General features: G+C 30.9%; 2 protein-coding genes across 2 annotated transcripts in view; one reads left to right on the top strand and one right to left on the bottom strand.

Moving 5' to 3' along the window:
- Positions 1-10,609, top strand: part of LOC106687074 (bicaudal D-related protein homolog) — a 254,517-nt gene extending 243,908 nt beyond the window's left edge. The window contains exons 4-10 of the mRNA XM_014430755.3: positions 508-654; positions 940-1,098; positions 1,952-2,074; positions 2,740-2,883; positions 5,717-5,782; positions 8,296-8,550; positions 9,558-10,609. Coding sequence (XP_014286241.1) covers positions 508-654; positions 940-1,098; positions 1,952-2,074; positions 2,740-2,883; positions 5,717-5,782; positions 8,296-8,550; positions 9,558-9,701 — 1,038 coding nt within the window. The 3' untranslated portion in view covers positions 9,702-10,609. The remainder of the gene's footprint in view (positions 1-507; positions 655-939; positions 1,099-1,951; positions 2,075-2,739; positions 2,884-5,716; positions 5,783-8,295; positions 8,551-9,557) is intronic.
- Positions 10,610-15,383: 4,774 nt separating this feature from the next.
- The window catches only part of Cse1 (chromosome segregation 1), a 22,330-nt gene continuing 15,166 nt past the window's right edge, over positions 15,384-22,547 (bottom strand). The window contains exons 17-21 of the mRNA XM_014430763.3: positions 19,683-19,780; positions 19,404-19,571; positions 18,181-18,327; positions 16,908-17,068; positions 15,384-15,733 (exon numbers count right to left, since the gene is read on the bottom strand). Coding sequence (XP_014286249.1) covers positions 15,582-15,733; positions 16,908-17,068; positions 18,181-18,327; positions 19,404-19,571; positions 19,683-19,780 — 726 coding nt within the window. The 3' untranslated portion in view covers positions 15,384-15,581. The remainder of the gene's footprint in view (positions 15,734-16,907; positions 17,069-18,180; positions 18,328-19,403; positions 19,572-19,682; positions 19,781-22,547) is intronic.

The raw sequence follows: 22,547 nt of genomic DNA, 5'->3' as shown, positions 1-22,547 counted from the left end.
CTATAAGTTTCCTGATAGTCAAAACTCCTGTTGGAACACAACTATTGGCTTTGGCTGATCACTGACTAAATATTTTATGGATTAACAATTACTTCTCGCTTATTTCGTGTCGATTTAAAAAATATTATATCGTCTAACTGTGTATGAGGTCGAAACAATAGTCTATGAAAAGAAGTCACCCGATTCATACGAAACGTAATACGAATTTAATTAATTTATGCAGTTATATATTATAATTCGGTGGCACATTTTTGTTGTAGCCAGAATAAACCGGTGGGAAAATGCGGCTCTTCGATAGGTTGAGTGAGGCTCCTTTAAAATTTTGGTTTTAGTTTTTTCCTAAACTGTTAATAGTATGCATATGCAAGAGTCTTCACAGTTTGATAAATTTTTATTAATGTATGGTCACACCCTGTGGTGATAAAAATTGTGCGCTGAAGTTTTCAAACCACTATGAACTAGTTTAGATGTATACTAATGTTAAGCCTCCTCTTTTTTGAACCACAGATCGTCTTCATGACGGAGAAGAAGAACGAACTGGAGCGACGACTAGCCGCGGTGAGCCAGCAGAGAGACTCGCTTAGCGCCGCCCTGGAGGAGGCCACTGACAGGATCATGCTTCTGGAAAAGCAGATGAGAGAGCAGCAGTTGCAGGTTAGTATACATGTAGTTATTGATGAACAATTCGTTGTTATTTTGTTCTGGCTTCAATGTGGCTGGATGATAAGGAACAGAAAAAAATTGATTGGATGATAAGTAACATAAAAAGTTTCCTACAGAGAAACACAGTAAAGAAGTATTCTAAGTAAAGCATGTTTTAAGTTCAATATTACAAATTTTAAAAAAATTTCTAAGGATGAGAGAAAGTTAGAAATACTCACACTACTCCTAGGTTATTCCTGGTCTGGAGATATTGAATAATTTGTAAATGCTTTACAGATGCGGGTATCGCACAGTGAACTTGAGGAGTTACGGAGTGCCAATGGTATGCTCGGAGAGCGGCTTTTCACCTATGGCCACGTTAGTGGCCAACGCTCCCTCCACAGCGAAATGGAGTGTGATGACAGTCACCTACCTTCTGGTGATGAATTCCACCAGGTAAGCTTCTTTTCTCTCTGTCCAGATTCGTAATATTTATATTAATCACAATTTAATAATAAAAACATCCTGAGGGTTACTTTTATATTCTTCCCTCAATCAATGCAATCATGCTCGAAACCATTTTGGTAAAGTTTGTTGTTTATTCATTTATTTTGACATCTTGTTTCATAGATACATAGCAGGGCTTGATATAGTACACCATAAGGAAATTCCTAGTATTTAGAAAGGGTAGGCACTGTTTTTGCCTCCAAATGTCTTAATTAGATACCTGCTCAACCCATAAATAAATTAATCTTTGCATTTTACCACTGTAACCTATGATATTCGAAAAGATAATTTGTAATATTATTGGAAGTCTTTGAAAAGGATGAATAATTTTTAAATATATTGCCAACAATATTTCAAGAAAATTTTAGTTGATTCTCTTAATAAATTCAAGATTGTTACATCAAATTTAATATGTAAAATTAATCATTATTTTACTGATAATAACTATAAACAATTTATTATTATTAAAGTCAATCAAATCTGTTGATATAAATTTTGAAGTTTCTTGAAATTCTTGTATTCAGAAGTTCTCACTTGTTAGAAGGTATAAGGGTGAACAAGAGAATTTTTGGCAATAATTAAGATTATACATTTATTTGAATGTTTATCTAATTACAAATTCCTCTTATTATTTTTACTAAAATTTTATTTTTCTTTGTGTTCTTGTATTTTGAAAACAAATTTTTCATCTCTGTTTACTTTTATCAAGTTTCAAGGAACCCTAAATTTAAGTCCTGTAAATTTAATTCTAAATATATATATATTATTTTTTTTTTAAACATTAGTTGTTTATCATTTGCAGTTAAAAGTGGAAATCGTTGCCATATATGACAGAGTTCGTGCTGTATGCCACAGCCTGAGGCAGCGAAGCCAACAGTCCATGGAAAATGGAGTGCGCCCAGACATCACTATCCACCAAGTCAAAGTATAATTATAACTGACTTCTTCCTGTGTCTTTGCATTTATTGATCTATATTTTAGAGTTTCGATTTAAATTTTGGTCCAAGTATAGATATTTTTTTTATCACATATTTACTAAGAAATACTTAAGGAAATTCCAGTTTTATTGCTTCACTCTAGTCTTAGATTTAAAACAAACTAACCTTTGACAGTACTTTCCTTTTCCAAAATTATCACCAGTTCCTCAGAGTAAACTATTTTTTTATTAGTTTGATTCTTGTGCTTATCCCATCTAGGGACCTACTTTTTCTTAGACTCCTTGATAGGTTAGAGTAATTTTGGTCTGGAACTAAACTCAACTGCCCACTTGAATGTATAATTAAATTACTCTAGCCTGTGACTGATAGGTCTGGTAAATATGATATCTTAAGATGAATTTACTGTTTACACTTTTTGTTTGGTCATTCTCAATTTATAAGGATGATTATTATCCTATATAAAGTATTTCAAGATTTGAAAGATGGAGTTTTTCTCAGTGACCATATTGACCAGAGCTAACTCCTCCCTGATCAAACTCCTTTGGAATCATTTTGTTCAAAAAATAAAACCCATACGTATTCAAAATTGATTCAAATTAAAAAAAATATCTTTAACACCATTCATCTAATTTAAGTCATTTGTTGTATAAAGGTTGGGCTGCTGACTGCTGTGATAGAGGAACTGTGCGACCTGATTGCTGAGAACCAGGGTGACTTCTCAACTAGCAGTGTTTCAGTAACTGACCTCGAAATTGAACTTCACAGGGCTCAGGAATCCCTTGACAGGATGGCCAAAGTAAGGAATTCATTTTGATGGCTTGTTTAATTTTTTTTCATTTGTCAGCGGAAAAGATTTGTTTCTTACCAGCATTAGAATCTTAATTTTTATCTTCATTATTTAATCATTTTTTATGATACTCTCTATCACAGAGTACAATATTCAGCAAATAGATGAGTAAAAACATTAAATTAATTGTAATCTTTCCCAAATATTACTAACCTAATATATGAGTATACATTATCGAATTTACACATAATCTATTTACCACATACAGAGTTGGGTAGTTCAGTGAGTAAAGAACTAGAAGAAGGAGGTAGGAGCACACCTCCTGGATGCATGTTCAAGTTAAGTTGTCGCAGATAATTATTTGTTCTTTAATAAAATCTGGGGAATCGACTATTGCGTCAGGAGACCCTCTTTTATTTATTTATTTACACCCTACCTTGCCTTTAGTTCACACAGGTTTAGTAGTGGTGGCATAGCACACAAAGATTGTACCTATGACACCCCTGCTGGCAAATATATTAATTGAATTATGTCCACAATGGTGTTATTTATGTCTATCATCATCATCTTCAACAATGGCTTCATTTTCCAGGAATTGGTCCTCATCTTCACAGATTGAAGTGAGCTAATCCAACTGCTGTATTTTACCCTTAAATAATGGATTTGTAGTACAGGAAGTTTTCTGGTGTTACCAGCTGAGGAAGCTCTTGTTAGGCTAGAACAAAGATTTCTATTTCCCTCTGCAGCTTAGCTCTCACTGCCTTGTAGGTTGTTCAGGCAATGACAGCATAATTAGGGTAGTGGGACAAAGGGAGACCCTCCTGTGTTACTCCCAGTGTTTATAAAGTGGTTACCTTTAAGGTATCAGAGGAAATTTGAAGATTCAGCATCATCCTGACCAAATCACCTCCTTGTACACCCGTTGTCTAACCAACAGTATTTCCTTAAGCCCTAAGTGGTGGTACAAGTTCCAGGTTAGGTTTCGCTATTTCCTTGACCATTTCTAAGGTATTACCATTTTATGTTATAGTTTTATATATAATATAATTATACATAGAACTGCATGTCTATTAAAACTAAAAAAATATTAGTTGATGATCAAATTATGAAATAATAATAACATTTCATTATCAAACAAATAACCTAATACGTATGAAATATTATACCTGTACCACTACAATCCATGAAGGGTTTTAGTGTTACTACTTTGCCGACTGCCCTACAGTATACTTTAATAATGTGGCTCTTACCCCTGTAGAACAGATTCGTTATCTTGGACTACATCTTGACAAACGACTAACCTGGAATCCTCACACAAGACTGAAAAGACAGGAAACTGCATGCAGATTCCGACTATTACAGCACTTACTAGACAAATGGTCTAAACTTCCAACTCATTACAAAAGACTGATCTACATGACAATAATAAGGCCGATCTGGACATACGGAGTTGAACTTTGGGGCTCCACTAAACCTTCAAATTCCTCCCGTATCCAATCTTTACAATCCAAAATCCTTCGTAAAATCCTCAATGCTCCTTATTTTGTTACTAATAAAACCATCTATAAAGACCTACATGTTCCTTATGTAACCGATCTAGCCCGAACCCGACATTATTCCTTCCATAATAAACTCCCTAACTACCCAAACCCACTAGTTTCTAACCTTGCTTCCTCTTCCATTCCTGGCAATCCTCCGAGGCGCCTGAAAAGAAGATGGCCTCGTGACCTTATATTGTAAACTGTTATTAGAGTTCTACTACTGGGTAGTTTCTCTACATCCTGTATCATATCATTATGTCATTATGATCAAATTTACTTGTATTTTTTTTATACAGTTGTAAATATCAATAAATAAATAAATAAATAAAAAGGGGTTATTACTATTTGTTAACCAATGGTAGTGCAAGAATATGATTTAGTCAGGATCACACTCAACTACCAGGTTCTCTTCCTCCCCCCTAAATTGTGGAGTAATTAGTTTATTTAGGCTGGGAGTGCTTCAGGAGGGTTTCCTAACTCTAGGGTTGATCTATCAACTAGCTGTGAACAGATGTTACTTTGGACCAGAAAAATAAACATTTCTCTGTACAAAACTCTGATTCACTCAGTCCTTACATATGGGGTGGAGAAATAGACAATGGAAAAAGAGACAAATCAGAAGTTGGGTACAAGTAAGCTATCCTTCTTATCCAAGTTGGCCACATTTGAGCGAAAGATCCTCCGAAAGATATTTGGACCAGTGTTAGTTGGAGGAAAGTGGAGACGAAAAAGAAATAAAGAGGTACCTTAGGTTACAACCTCTTTAGCGAGCCTGATGTTGTTAGTCTTATCAAACGATATCGTCTGAGATGGACATGTGACAAGGATGGGGAAACAGAAAACTCCTATAAGATTACTGATGGAGATAGTCCTGGAGGAGCTGGAGGAGAGTTGGCTGCCCCCGACTTCGATTGATTGACTGTGTGGCTGTGGATGCGAGGGGTTTGGTAGTCCACAACTGGATAGCAGCAGTGCAGGACAGTAACTTCTGAAGGTTGCTGGATGGGAAGGCCTGGATGCATCAACGTTTTGGAGCAGCAAACTAACTAACTAAGGGTTGATTTATGGCTGATTTAAAAGAAAAATTATCTGTTACCGCAGATATTGAACCCAGGATTACCTGATATATGAGTACTGCCTTACTTCGTAAGCTACCCCACTGCTTGAATATGTACCTACAAATATAAATATAAATATAATGATGACCTTTGTTAATAAACATAACTACTACATAATATTTGATTTCATTGGGATTAAACTGAGTTCAACTTATTATTAATATTTTATGTTCTGTATTTAAGGAAATGGAGGCCAAATCTGAAGAGCTGAAACGTCGAGGAGAGACCATAATGGAGCTTACCAGCAAAGTAAGTTCCCAAAGATAATATTTTAAATACACCAAAGGTGGTTTTTATTATTTTATTTTATTATAAATCAAAATATAATCCAACTATTCAAAAAGCTTTTTAATTAACTCTCTATGAAATTTTGTTTTTTTGTAAAGAATTAAATTCCAGAGAAGTTATTATAGATAGCATCTCTATAATGAAACAAATTGCTATTGATAGTGAATGCGATGAGTAAGGCAAATGTTGAAGCATTTTATTTTGAACATCTCTAAGGAATATCAGACAACTCCTATACTTGTGTAACTAACTCATACTACTACTTACTCATACTACACCTGAACTCAAATTACCACAACTATTTATTAAGTTTACTTCTTGAACACCAAAATTTTATGAGAAAAAAGGAAAAAGCATATTGTCCATGTTTAAAAAAATAAAATTAAAGTTATTGGTAAACATTTTGATTAACTGTTAAATCATTATTATATTCAATCAAGTCTTTCTATTGTTACTCTTAGAGCTGACTTTCTAGATGATGCAGTCATTAGTTATTATTCCCACTACAATTTACCAGTTAATTTGAATATTGATTAAAACTTCACATAATTAAATACTTTGAACACTGATATTATCACCCCTTCCTTAGAAAGAAATAAAGTTCATGTATATTAGCTTGTCGTTGTTTTTGATTATTTATTAGAAATAATTCTTATCCAGCAGGTAATGATATGTTCTGATGTTTTCATGCAATTGCAATAGCTGCGACTGAAGGATCCAGAATATGACAAGGTTATATTCTGCAAAATTTGAATATAGGTCTTATGCAGTTAGCCAAAAATTACTTATGTTTAATTTTTAAAAGAGATCATTAAATGTATATGATTTTTTTTAAATTAATGAATGTGTTTTTTTTTTAATGTTTTTTTATGCTTTATTAACCATCTGTTAGAAGAACTATGTTCTATAGTGTCATCATACTGCACCCAACTGCTTAGTGCTCATGTGACATGTTAATTTTGCTACACATAATTATGCACTAATTTAACTCACATTCGAATTACTTTTTTTTGTTTTGTTGTATGTGAAAGCTAACTAAACTTCTTGATGAATACACTAGCTTTATATTCATAAATACTCTGCTGTCTATGTTCTTATTAATTACTTATTGGGCAACAAAATATATTATATTTTTATTTATTGGTATTATTTAATTTTACTTAGCAAATAACTGAATCGAAAATGTACTTATTTTACATGCATGATGTAGTTCTGTTTGCAGTAGGTAATTCTTTTTGATGATTGTAATAAAGTTTCTTTTTAAATAATTTATAGATGACTTTACTTCGATTAGATACTGGAAAGTTTGAACAATTTTCTGTTCTTGCTGAAAAAGTTGTCTATAATCCATTTTTTCTGGGTTTCTAATAGTACTTCAGTATTTCTTCGTGCAAAATTATTATTACTCCTTAATTTATCAAATAGATGGCTGTGTTATGTTCTATTACAATTATAATAATTAATCTCTGATGAAAAGTTTATCATTCTCACATCATAAACTGATTATTATTCCTTCTGAGATTATGAAATAAAATTTGCATTTCTCGAGACATTTTCTAGAGCATACCTCAATTATTTGTAGATAAAATTAAATAGATAGATAGAAGCATTTTTTTTTTCCTTTACATAAATAATATTATTTAAAAAAAAAAAGGAAGGATTTTTTGATATTGAACTTTCGTTCATCTGTTAGGGTGTTCATTTAAATATACAAAATAAACACATAGGTACAATCTTTTAAAATTACAATTTTCAATATAAAAATTACAATTACAATTAAAATTAAAATCTCAAATTACAATTTCAATATAAGTATTTTTTCTTGATGTAAATTATAATAGAATCACTTCTGTTATTAAGAATATTAAATGAAGAAAACCACAAATATTTTAAAAAGTAATAGAAAACTAAGTAAATAATAGAAAAAAAATTAAACTCTCCTCTATTGTTGATAAGTCTGTTATGGCCGATGTAATGGAGTTTTTAATTTTTTGGCAAGCATAACACCATAGAACTTTTAAAATTACCGTACTGAAATTTTTTAATTGGAAATTTCAGATTGGAAGAATCCAGTTAAGTGGCACAGTTGAAGTAGTTCCCCATAAACAATACAAATAAAATCAAGAAAGACATGTATCCTATAGGTTACATCACCTGGTTAAGGGTTTAAAATAAAATCCTGTTAATTAGGGATTTTATTCAATTTGTTCTGTTTTTTATTTATCATTAAAATGAAGAACAAAGTTTCTTTGTCCTGTTTTTCATGTGCTGAAGCTTACTCATAATATCTACAAACATTTACACATATCTGTTCTAAACATTTATATCCATACATATGCTTTGTTTTCAACCCTGATTCTACTTATTATTATGTAACATTTAAAATATAATCTTTTAAATCTATTTTATTTTAATCTAAGTCAAATTAAAGTGTATGATTTAATATTGTTACTAATAATTGATTCTTAATTTAGCTCAGTGTCAGAGAAGCTGAACTTGAAGGAGTGAAAGAGGAGAGGGATCAAGCCAAGTGTGACTTGGAAAATGGTGGGTCGAAGGATGAACTTGTCAGACAAGCATGGGAAGTGCGAGACCGTGCTGTGGCCCGCAAGAATGCAACCCAAGTGGAGCTGGCTAAGTCACGAATCGATGTGATGCAAGCTAATAGCCAGCTAATGGAAGCCATCCAGCAGAAGGTGGAACTGTCCCAACAACTTGAGCAGTGGCAGGTATGGGTCTTAGTATTGATTTGACTATAAAAATTTTCTATTCTAAAAAAAATTATAAGTTCAGAAATATTGTAAAGTTATTTGGTAACTAATTAGAATTTTAATTTCAAAAGAGGCAAATAGGATTGATAATATTTCTAACCTGGCCCAAGTGGAAAGCTTAAGGTTTATTCTGTGGACTTAAGGAATTAAATCCCTTCTAGTTCGAGTATACTGAAGTGTTTCTCTGACACATTCCCTCACTATGGCTTCCAGAAAGAGAGTAATTAATTATTTTGTCTTCATGATGAAAAAATAAAATAAAATCATGGTTCAAGATCTCTTGGAAGAGACTAGGCTCTTTAAATTCACTTGCCAATTTAATATTAGTGAAGGAGAAGAGGTATATGGGTTCTCCCATACAACATTTCTCACAACTTCATTTGGTTTTTTAATTCAGAGTACTACTTATCACTTTACTCTAACAGCTAATTATTTGTCCTAACAAGGTTGAGTATAACTTGTTTCAGACAGGGGTTGTTTAAATCAATTTCTTATAGGCCCCAAAAGTTAAATCCAGATGTCCATTAATATTATTAATAAAAACAACTGCAATTTTTTTGTGAGACCACTGTAGGTGAGAGAGTTAAGGCATTACCTTAGCAACATAGTAACTGCAGAAGTACCCATTTAATTCCAGCCAAGGCAGGTTGACTTTTATTTCATGGTTGCCCTACAGTATGAAAACTTGACCTTCCACTCTGGTTAGAATAGGTTGTAACCTACAGGATAATCCCCCTCAACTTATGTCAGAAATGGCTAGAAAGGGGGCAAAAAAAAATATATCATAATATATTTTGTGTTTAAATCAAGCAAAACGTTCAGCCTGCTAATATATGATTATATGATTTAAGTTAAAATTTCTCTTTCTTACAATTATTTTATACTCATATTTTATAAATATAAAATAATAATTTTCCTTTATATTATTTCCAACCAGTTCAAAACATTTGACATGGCTGTTTTAGATGGATGTCCAAGCTCTGTTGGACGAACAGATGAAGAGGAAGTTGAACAACCCGGAACAAGGCAGCGGGCAGAGTACCCCATCATCAGCAGATAAGAAGAGATCATCAGCAGGAAGGAGGCTCTTTGGTTTGTTCCAGCGGTGATGAGGGAGACCAAACTTCTAGTGGTAGCCTGTATACCCACTGTGTGATATGAATTCTACTATCAATAATAATACCAAATATATTCTCAATAAAGCTGTATATTTTTCTTTACAAATTTATTAATGTTTATAGCCAGAGAAATGAACGTATAATTGATATTTATATCATATAACATTATATCCTCTTGTATGATATATTTTGTAATATAAACAACTTAGTAATCACACATGTGCCTAAATTGAAACAATTGTGTTGTACTTAACAGTCTAGTGAATAATTGATAACATTGCCTAGAATTTAGATTGTAAACATTAATTGTTCCTTGGCACTTATCTACTTAAGCTAAAATTAAGCTGCTATAATTTTCCTGTTAATGCAGTATTTATTTAATATCATGCTTTTTTTATAGTTTCAAATTTTAATTTTTGTTTTACATTTGTTGGAATACGCTATATAATTTTTTTTTTTGTTCAACTACATAATCAATTAGTTTTTTTTAAGTCGATTGGCATGTACAGATGAAATTTTTATAAATATAGGGATTTCATTTAGACTCAGTCAAAATAATTGTGATTGAAGTGTATTATTAGATAAAGTTATTTATTGTATGTAGTAATTTAGGAAAGAAATTGTTTTATTTTGTACAAAATGGATGTGAATAGGTTGTTATTTAAAGGATCGATATAAATTTGGCCATGTAAATGAGGGTGTACATTTTAAAAAAGAATTAGATGTAAATAGAAGTATCTATACCTTTGTGGGTTGTTCAATGTTTGCCGTGTTGTAATGTAATAAGAAAGAAAAAATATGGTTGTAAAAATGGAATTTATTAGAAATTAGTTATAATTTCTTTGAAGAGAATGGTGTGTAAATATGTTTATATGTTAAATGCATTCATAAAAACTAAACTTGTATTTACTTTATTTCTGTTCCCTTACCTGAACTAATAATATTGAAATTGGAGTGATTCTAGATTTCATTTGTTTAAAGTTTTATTTTTTTTATATATGTATATATAAATATATATATGTATATATATAAATATAGTTGACCGTAAAGATTTAAAATATAAGTAGATGGTAAGGGTTGCGGTCAATAAAGACATTAAAATAGATTTAAACCATTTGTTCTTCTTTTTTTGACCGCAGCCCTGACCATCTACTTATATTTTATTTTTTTCTTTGAAATTTTATATTTATATCGCTAATTAAAAAATGAACAGTTTCATTCAAGATAAAATATAATCGAATTACTGAAAAAATTAGTGATTATTTTTTAGTATACAAAAAATCTAGCATTCAATTAATTATTAAAAAAGCTTTTATATATTTTTTTTTAAATGCTACTTATGTTTTTTTTTTAACCTATAAACATTTTTTTTTCATTGTTTGCCTTTTAATAATCTTATAATATTGGGCTCGCCTTATGTTATCGAACTTCAACACTAATTTGTTCCTAGTTCTAAATTTTTTTTTAACAATTATTACCAATAATGTGCAACTCTTCAGGGCTTAATAATTTATTAATATAAATATTATATTAATAATATAAATATTTGATAATTGTTTCTACAAACCAGAAAACATTATTATGTTTTTGTGTTAAAAATTCTTTGATACTCATCTATTTCAATTTTGTATGCAGTTCTACTGTTATTAATCTTTTAGTAGATATACTTTTTACTTTTCTTACTGTTTTACTTTTGAATGATCATTAAAGGTTTTCTATTGTATTTTTAATATGAGAAAACCAGAGCACACCATATAACTGGGCTAAACAAATTATGCTCTGTGTGTATATTTTGACTCATACTGTTTTTATTCTATTTTTATATTACTATTACTATCAAACTGAAAACCTTAAATGCATGTAAATATGAACTTTTAGAAGTTGAAATTGATTCTTTGCCAGAAAAAACTAACATAATTAGTTAGATGAAATTCTCCTTTAACTTGTTTAGTTCTTTTATACATTGTTGGTGTGGGCATAACATATTTCTGCACTCCTAGGATAGGAGCTGATTGTTTGGAATAATTAGCTTAGTTATAAGTACTCATTTTAATTGTTTTGAAACACATGAGATAAATAGCAAATAAGATACATTTTTCTGCAACTGGACTTATTAATTCTCTTTGGAATGAACAAACTTGTTCATTCTGATTATAATCCATTCCTTAAGAGAACCTTACCAGCTATCAATTCAACTTGTGGAATCCAATAATATACACTCTAGCCTATTTCCCTAGATTCCTAAATATTATAGAGAGAGAGACCTATCAACCACCCTTCCTTCTTCACCAAGATTTGTGGCTGGTTAAAACAAGATATTCTGGTAAGTTGGATAGGTGCCCATAGATTCCTATTACTCAGAGGCAAGTTCTCTTGGGGAACAGAGGCAATGAGGGTGAGAGAGAAGAGAGAAGTCGGCCGTTTTCGTCTTTGTACTAAAGTGCCGAATTGTTATTAGGATAATGGGAACCTACAAGAGCTCATCAAGTCAGGAAAATTTGTGAGAAGACCCCGCCCACTTGCCCTCCTACAGACAGCAAGCCCCGCCCACCGGTCATGCTTCTTAATTCAGCTCCACCCAGGAATATTCTCTCATATTCTTAACTATTTTGATAAGTTTTTATTTTAAGTTAATACAAAAATTTTAATCTCAAATTAATTTTTAACGTTTGAAATAAAAAATAATTAGCTATTAATAGTTGGCTGAATGGTAAATCAAGATCGAATGGTCTCAGTGATCCAGGTACTGTCCACTTTCAAAGCCTTTATGTATAACTTCAGGATAAATAAATAGTTCCCACTATCTCATACTTCTTCCCCCCCCCCTCCCTCATTCTCGCCATCTCCAAACGAAAAGTAATCAAGAAAAAATGTAAAGTCAGATTCTCATGAAACACTGTTGTTCTCTTCCGTATCCTATCAATATATGTAATGTTAAAATTTGGTACTTTCTCATTTAACAAACTGTACAGTTTTTATTCCCCCTTTACTTGAATACTTGGTCTAATAATACCTGAAATTGCATTAATTATCATCAGATCTGATAAATGCCTGAAGGGGTCGACTTTTATTTCCTGGCAGTTCAACAGAATGAAAATTTGACCAAATTGTACCTTCGTCACAGTATTTGTGTTTTAAGTCTTTAATTTTAATTATAACCCAGTTGAGATAGCTCAAAAAAAGAATTTGGGTTGACACTGACCTCTCATTCCTTATATCTCTTCCGCCATTCCACTGAAAGAGTGGTAGAAAACTTGAATTTTTACTTTGAGGTCCGTACATGCAATATATTTGAAAATCAAAATTGCTCCACCTTTTACATAAAAAAATCTCTCAACTGGGCAAGTAAGCGAAGAGTTGAGCACGAAGATCAAATAATGTTGCATGTGAAGATGAGACTTCATGGAGAATATAGGGGAGGGGGGATGTTGGGTTGGGTTTCTGAAATTTGTAAGGAAGTGTTGTTTCTAAACCAATGATTGTGAATGTGCTTTAAATCCTGATGGTTTCTACATACTATACCCTGCAAATACATTAAGGGTATTCGCCTACAGTCGTGCCAGAGAAAACGAGTTTCAAGGGAATTCGTTTTAAATCATAGCAGGAAAGTAACCACGCTCTGTAGGGAATTCGTGATTGCTAGTTTTAAAGATATTGCAAAAGAATTTGCGGAAGTTGGTGATAAGGACAAAGGAGGAACCTAAGGTGAAATAGGGAAAGGATTTTCAAATCATGATAAGGGATTCTAACAGGAATCATCAAACTATTTTTTTCTTTACGTTTGTTCAATATTCTACTCCGTTTTTCAACAAATTTGTCAAAAACTGTAAAAAAGTATCTTGAGATTTTTGGCAGTTAATACCTTGGTACCTGCCATAACACAAAATCATGGATATGTAACCGTTTTAGAATTAGGTTCAGTATTAAAATTCCTTTCCATTGGAAGTATAACAGTAAATGGAGAAGTGCAAGAGGTTACAAATTTGACTTCATTCACTATAATTAAGACCTACTAAGTCAACCCAATCATGAACATCCTGTATGCATTAATTAGATATTTACAATATCACTAACTGAAATAATCAAGGAAAGGATCTGAGCATGTTCCTCTCACACCTGACCCCATATGTGGAATTAGTCTCAGCCATGCGAAGAGACATATCAAAAAGATCGCTGAGAGCAAGGCTGGGTTACTCTGGAGAAATACCAGAGGGATGGAACAATCAAAAATGTTCCTTAAAGGACCCTGCCCGAAAAGAAGCAACTGCCTTCTAAATATGGATAGGGGTATCCTAAGATGGGTGACAGGACTATATACAGGACACTGTCAGTTAAACAAACATCTCTATAAAATGGGACTGACAGAGTCCCCTATCTGCAGGTTCTGCAGAAAGGAGGAAGAGACTGCCTATCACATCATGTGCAAATGTGATACAGTAGCAAGAACACGATTCCTCATCTTTGGTAAGGATTGTATCTTGGATCCCAAACTTTGCGAAACTGTGGATCCCTATACAGTATCCAGATTTGCAAAGGCAATTGGCCTGTTTTGAGCAGAGGGGGGACGGCTTACAATAGGCCCTCTGAGGCCGCGGTGCTTCTTGGCCGGTTTAAAAAAAACTGAAATAATTCTATCTGGTCTTGAGTAAAGTTGATAGGACTTAAAGAGAGTTTCAGTAATATTATTCTGAGAGGCACTGCCTAACTGGTAAGAAATACATTTTATTGTTTTCATGTGCATTAGTTTATTTTAAGTAGAATTTAATGCATGATGTGAATATATTGGAAAGCTCACAGAATATGATATGCAGTTAAAATATCCTTTGTTATCCCATTAAAACTTTATACAATTATAATCACACAAAGCTCACTTATTCATATAGGATACTTTATAGTAATTTGCATGTTTTTATAGAGATATGTTTTGAGTATATAAAATAAAAAAAAAAACTTAATAAAAACAATTTACTGAGATATTTTTTTTAACTACATTAATAATTACTATTAGGTTTAGGCAATGGTTCAATAAATGAAGTCATGTTTGTCTTTTTTCAAAAAACTTGCCAAAGCGTAAATGATCTAACAATTCAATTTTTAGTGTAGCATTCAACAAGCGGCAGCATGACTTTTTTCCATCAAGGAAATAATTTTTCTTTGCTTTAATTTACATCATCTCTTATAATAAATCACGAACACATCAGAAGATACACATGCTATTCACTCAAAATTATTGTGGCAAAAGACAAATTGAAGTAATAAAACAAAACATTCAGCACTAATCGTGATAAGGCACCTTTTATTAAAGGGCATAGAGGCTTGTGTTATCTGGTGGCTAAAAATAATAATATAATACAATGATAATTTTAAAAATAATAATTGAACACTGATATCATAGAGTAATGGTTTATGGTAAGCATGTACTTATAAAAAACAGCTGAGATTAAATACTGCAATCCCAGACTAAGGCTTGGGCTAAGAATGACCACATCCTCCCCCACTATCCTAGCCAAGACACAGACATCCTCAGCCTTGTAGAGTTATATTTACAATAGTTACAATTCACTATTATATATAAAAAAAAAGGTCAATTTTTAAACTTTGTGAATCTTACTATTGCAGTGACCTTAATAATGGAGTGAATAAAAGGATTTTAAATAATGTTTTTATAAAAACTACAAAAAGTTTGTATTTTTATTACAAGTTACACTTAATAATAAAACAAAACAATTTTTTACAGAAGTATTTCAAATGTACAATTATAATATTCTGGAGAGCAGTAGCTTTCAGAACTTCTTTTCGTGAATGCCTCCTACAATAATATACAGTAGCAACAGAAAGTCTCGTACACTTCATCAGCTGACATATTTCAGTCTATAAGTTAACTCCAACCAAAACGAGATAGCGTTTGATGTGACTTGCATAAGGTTCTCCGAGACTAGCGATAGCTTGGGTGACAATTTGTCCAGAAACCTGGAAAAGGTCACGAATTCCATGTGCGAATTCTCTCCTTAGATCAGTAACATCTATAAACAAAATGATGTATCAGCAAAAACCGTAATATTCTGAATAAATATTTTTTTAAAACAATTTTGAATTTCAAAATAAGACAAATTATTTATTTAGTCCAGTCAAATGGTGTTCAAAGAAGGAGTGAAGTAGAATTTTCTGGTTTAATTTATAATTATGGGATGCTCAAGATGAATTTGAAGTTGCCTAACAAAGTTTTTTGGGCAAATATCGGAAATCATCAAAAATATTAGAAACCATTTTTTGTTTTTTTTAGGTCTTCTTATGCAAAAGGTAATCCTATTTTAAAATACAGATGAGAAAATTATCTAAAATTCTTGTTCTAACCATTTTTTTGTAAATGCGATTTTTGTAGAATAGCTCTGATGCAAATGCGCAACAGATTAAATAGTGATGAAAAGGGGCTAGAGTTACAAAATTCTATTGTATTTACTTTATGTTTTATAGGGATATGACCTTGAAATTGTCCAATAAACATTTCTCATATTCGCTGAAAAAAAGTTTTGTTAGGTAACTTCATGTTCAGGAGCACAAAAAACATAGAATAAATTGGTAAATACAATGACACCAGAAATTTTTTACTTCAAACTAGCATTTGACTTAACAAATCATAAGTCATACACACATATATATATATATATATGTATATATATATATATACACATAAATTAAAATATATACACATATTTAAAAGTTTAATAGTTTCCAACAGTTTTTTGGCGGTGGAACTCTTTTGGTACTATTAGGAAAATGGCAGAACCTTTTTAGTAGTGAAGGTTTGGCTTAAAGAACTGGGGCCAATGGTGGAACCCCTACTTTACCATTTGATACGAATAAGGTGTAAAATGCTGTATTTTCAGCAAAAGCTAAGAAAGGCTTTGATACCTAAACAAAACCTGCACAAGATTAAAGAAAATCTGAGATAGTAAGATTCAAAACTGTGTTGAGTTGACATTGAATGACTCATTGCTAAATTATTTCACGGAACCCCGGCTGGGATGTAATGATATGAGGAAACAAAATAACAGATTGAAAAAAAAGAGACTAAGATATTTAAAAAAATGTTGAAATCTTGAGTATATTAAAATTTACAGTTTAACAAATAGAAAAACAGAAATTTATTTAATTAAATTCAATAATATAAATTGTGTGAGACAGTGAATAGTTTACCTGAAATGGGATCATGCTTGTCATTGCCGACTGCGGTCAAGTGGACATATGCTGGTTCATACCCTGGTAAATTGTCCACCTCTACAAAGTGATCTTCGGGTGCTACAGAATCATCTTCTGGGGCTTCTAAGATTTCAACGACACTTTTAGCAAGAGCTGGCCTGAAAATATTGTAAGTTTAACAAAAAAGAAAATTAAAAAAAATGCAACATATCACCAGTCAGCTCGAATTTTGTGTCTCAGTGCTAAGTGTTAAATTTTTATCTCTTCCATTTAACTATTAAAAGAAAAATGATTTTACAAGATTAAGTTAACTGTAGTAGAAAACAGAATATTTTTGATTCTAAACAATATCTGTGCGATTTTCTGAAATAATTCTACAACTACATGCCTGACAGAATAGTTGGCAATTTCATCCTTGAAATCGATAGAATTTTAATATTTGAAACCAAGATCGGTCCTGTACAACAATTAATTTTTAAGATACAGCTCTTAAAACATTGACTATTTTCCCTAAAAAGTAAAAAAAAATTGGTAACACTGTCTCTAATTTTGTTTAATACTGTAAAATTATTCAGTCGGTGAGAACAATCATGTATTATGAATTCGAAGTAAATTTAATTAGATTTCATTTCATCCCAGTAAAAAAAATAGTGGAAAATAAAAAAAATGACAAGAATTAGAGAGTTAGAAAAAAATAAGAATTATTTGTTTAAAAAAAAAAGGATGATTATAAAATGAAAACTGTGTATTATAGATCATGAAGAAATGTCAAAATGGTACTTCCACCCTTTGTAATCAATGTTCAAAGTAATAATGTGATCAAAATGAGCAGATAGTATTAAAGACCTTGGAAAGTTCTGTCATTTTTGCCGATATTCAAAATGTTTCTCAACTTTAGTGGACTTCAGAGCCAGAGCTAATTGTCATTGAATAAAACTTCACAAATCAAACTTATAATAAATTTTATCCTTTACAAGTTTTGTACAGGATGATTTTCTAAAAAAAAAAGTACATAAGTGAAGATATGACCTTTTAGCTCAATTTTTTATTGAAAAAAAAAAAAGAAAAACTCAAAATGTTTTAATTGGAAAATGGGAAGATGAGGTTGAAAATTTTGATTTGAAAGAAGATTATTTTATTCTATAAGACCTTACACAGTCATGCGGATGCAATTCGTCATTCAAAAAGAGGAAATTTGAAAGGTAACTCTTCAGATCACACACTATTAACACACAATTTTTGGAGAACTAATTAGTAATGAACATCCTACCAGCAGGCTGAGTACGGTCCAGAGAAAACCTGTTTTGAGTCAGCAACAAGGCGGCATAATCCAACAGCGGTTATCTTCCTTTCAACAGAACCTGACACTTTACGACAGTCTGGAGTAATAAGCCTCTCTACTACCATTGAGAACATCCTATACACAAACATAGCCAATTAGCTAAATAGATAAATTTAGTTACTTTAGTTACTACACTCAACAAAATACTTAAATTTAATTTTTTTTCTAGAGAATAGTATTTCAAACTAAAAAAAATTCAATTACCTACACTTAGTACTGTTTTATAAAGAATTTTTTTTTTCTTAAATAAAATCCATAGAGAGAAATAACAAGTTAGATATTTAATATAAAAAATGAATTAGATAAAATAAATCAATATAATCAAGTGTAAGCAATGCCTTTATAATTTTTACCTTTATATTAAAAATATCTGGCAGGGTGCATCACATAACATTCACTTACTGCTTGGGAAGGGGAAATTTTTTTTTTATTTTTCTATTGCTATAAAAATTCATAGTTCAGGGTTTCTCAAGATGTGAATAAAAATTATCACAGTTTAACAGATTATAACAAAACTGTGGGTATATGACTGTCAGCAGGAGATTGGACACTCGACTGTTTTTGATTTTACAGCCACAATGTCTCCATTGGTTAATTATCGAATTCTTTCCAAGTTCATATCTAAACGTTTTTTATTACTGTTAATAATGCAAAATGGTTAATTATTTCAGAGAAAGATTGTAAGTAAATTCGGCATTAAAGCCCTGTTAAGCTATTGCAGTGAGGATGAGACCTGGCTGATATTGAAGATCATTTGATTGTATATTGATGTACCAAGTTTAATAAAAATCATTTTAGTTGTTTTTTGGAAAATAAAAAAAAATCTGAGATATTGATCCTATAAAATGGTATTTTCGACCTGTTGATTTTATCGAAAAAGTTGCTATAATATCTCAGGGATATACATGCCTTAAATAGGCAATTTCAGTTTCATACTAATTTTCATTTTTGAGCTAGATTGTTCATACACAGAGCATTTTGCGAGACTAATTATTACTACTTCGGGGACCTCAGAATTTTCAAATGTATTTTGAAAACTTGAATTTGGAATTTTGCAAGATCACAAAACCTTACATATACCTGTATATGTTTATATGTTTCATAAACAGGTATGAATATAAAAAAATATAGATCTTAATAAATATACTTACTGAGGCTGTACAGAATCAACAAGTTCTATAAATGTTGGTGCTCCGTACTTTATGACTAGTAAACAGAAGAATGTGATGAGACCTTTGACATACTTGGTAGTCTTGGCCGCAGTCAGCCTCTGGAAGAGAAGAAGAACTACCTGCTTCATAAACGGATCAAGAAGTTCCCTGTAATGAGCAATAATGACATAATGCTAATATTTAAAATACTATTAGTTTGAAGATAATATACTTTATTAATATGAGATTTTTGCAAACAAAATGTTTTTATTAATTTACCGAGGACAGTGTTCTATGAGTGATTGCATCAGATAGAACCCTTCATGGTCATTCAATCGCGATGAAATCAACTTTTGAAATACACCAAGAAGGCCATTCTGAAAATTAAAAAACTATTTAAAATGTTGATTATAATGTAATGAAAGATATTTATAAATTAATAATATTATATTCTAATTATAATATAGCGCTCCCAAAAAGAAGTAACAGTCTTTCTGTTTATAATTTTCTGTTATGAGATTACATTTAGGAGATGGGCAAGGGTGGTCAGTAAAGAACACAAAGAATTAATAACTTCAATGAATGTGCTTCATTGACAGCACACCCAACCATCTTCTTCTCATATATAATCCAGGGCCAACTATTAACTCATCATTACTTCTCTATTAAATTTTTATGAATTATTATTGTAAGTTTTTGGGGAGTAAATTTAAAAAAATGAAATAAAATAAAAAATTGATCAGAAGAAGATAATGAGCCCTTGTCCTCTGACTGGGCTTCTGTATCAACAACGCAATTTAACACAAGTTCTTCAAACAGCTTCCGGATTAATTTGAACAAAATACAGAACCACCATAAAAGCAATCCTAAATATCACAATTATAAATCATTTCTTTTTCTGTTATTTAAAAAAATATGTTTATTTTAATTCTACTCCAAAATAAACAAAAAAAAAAAAATTGAAAAATTAGATGAAAATTACAATAATTCCAGAAAAATACATTAACAGAATACATATACGCGATACATTAATTTCCAATATTTTTTTTTTACTTCAGGAAACTTAATAAATCCGCCGTGCATTTGAATAACATATGTTTAACAATACAAACCTTTCATACCACATAATGTTTATTATAATTAGAAAATGCTCTTATAAGTTTCAAAATAAATATTATAAAAAAACATTTATTTCAATCTTACTCCCACATTAACAAAAACAAATACTAACTTCCAGAAATGTAGTTAAAAATAGCAATAATTAAAAAAAAAAAATCAACATAATTTCCACAATTTGAAATTTAACCAAATCAGAAATTAATTAGTTAACAATTAAATGTATAAACTCAGCAGAAAAACATCTGCCAAGTAAATGAGTCTGTATAGCTAGCTTCTTTGTTTTTTATTTTTCCCTTTAATTTTACTTCTTATTGTCTTATTTTATTTTTTTAAAGTTTTTGGAATTTTTCCATCTACATATTTCTTTTTCATATGTTATTACCCATGTTTCATGGGTAATGATTTGTTATTTGAGAATAAAACTAAGGGACGAGCCGTTGTTTAAATATAGCTGTATCCAGAAAGCAGTTTTTCGCAAAAGTTAGTGAAAGTAGTTGATTAAACCAGATAAAACACTAATTTCACACTAATTCATAACTTTCTATCAAATATGGTCTAAATAAGACAAGCCATTTTAAAAATAAAGAAGTTCTGAGGAAAATATCTTAGGAATGTGATAAAATTGATATGAGACCAACTAGATATCACCCCACAAATTCCTGAAAATTTCATCAAGATTGATTGATCATATTACGAATTTTGTTCCTTGATGTTTAGAAGGTATACATTGCTGGAATGAAAATTTTTTTTTATTTGCTGCATGGATATAAAGCTTCCCTATCTTAGTAGCAAGGAAGCAAAATATCCCTTACTTTATTTACAAACAAAACATTTCTTGTGAAATATTTATATCTAAACTTTTCAATTCAATATAAAATCTACCTATTATAAAGGTTAGTTACCTCACAATCTCATAATTTTTTTTTTTTTTATAAAATTTACCTAGATATTTCAACATAAATTTTCTTTTTTTGAATTGTATGGTGCACTCAACACACAACTTTCACCTACCATTCTAAATACGTTCTCAAGTTTTGATTGATGGGCTCATGATAACTTCAACAAGCAATCGCTATATTAGTGATTTTTGAAAAAAAGATAGTCTAAATACCAGGGAAGATGAAAATTACGAACAAAAAATTTGTATTTTATGTTATTATAAAAAATTCATATTTTAGAGTTTCTTGAGGTAGTAATAATTTTGCTTGCCAAAAATAAAACAGTTTAACAAAAGAAAATGAAGCCGTAATATAACTGGGAAGGTCTTGGCTTTTCCCATTTGATGCAGATATCCTATTTTTCTCCTTCCGTTATTCATAAAACTCTTTAATATTTTTTATTTATGTATTGTTTATTATTGCTAACAATGAGTACTGGTTATTGTATTCACATAAACAAAAAGTAAAGGTACTTTGGAGGAAGATTTTTCAAAAATTTATATCATTTAAGACTTTTTGACTACTTCAATCAAGTTAAGACCTAGCTGATATTAAATACCATTTAAAAAAAAAAAAAGGTCATATTCTAGTGTTATATATTACTACTATTTATAATTATTATTGTATACTTGTCTGAGTCTATTTATCGTTAGATTAAAAATATTGTCTGATTAGATTAAAATAAGTATGCTGTGTGACTAGCAACCCAATGAAGTTGAGCAGCACAACTTTATATTTTTAATAAAGTTTTTCCTCCTACATTAATACAGCGAGTTCAGTCAAAATCATTAGTTGATTTTGAGAAAATAACAAAATGTAAAAAATCAATTCTACAAAGTGGCACTTCCGTTGGTCCACTTTATCAAAAAAGTTACTGACACATCCCAGATATAATGTCATCCCACCTTAAATGAGCAATTTCAGTTTCATAAGACTTTGTTTTTGAGCTAGGCTGTTCACATACAGACCACTTTAAGAGACTTTTTATCAGTTCTCAGGGAACCTCAAAAAGTGTGTATCTGTTGTATTTGAAATTTTTCTTGATCACAATACTTTCATTTACTAAATATTCCTTGTATATATATAT

Source organism: Halyomorpha halys, unplaced genomic scaffold, assembly GCF_000696795.3.
Source record: "Halyomorpha halys isolate HHAL.00 unplaced genomic scaffold, Hhal_1.1 Scaffold912.1, whole genome shotgun sequence".
Classification (NCBI taxonomy): Eukaryota; Metazoa; Arthropoda; class Insecta; order Hemiptera; family Pentatomidae; genus Halyomorpha; species Halyomorpha halys.
The sequence above is the reverse complement of the archived record's forward strand: the minus strand, read 5'-3'. Positions and strand labels throughout refer to the sequence as shown.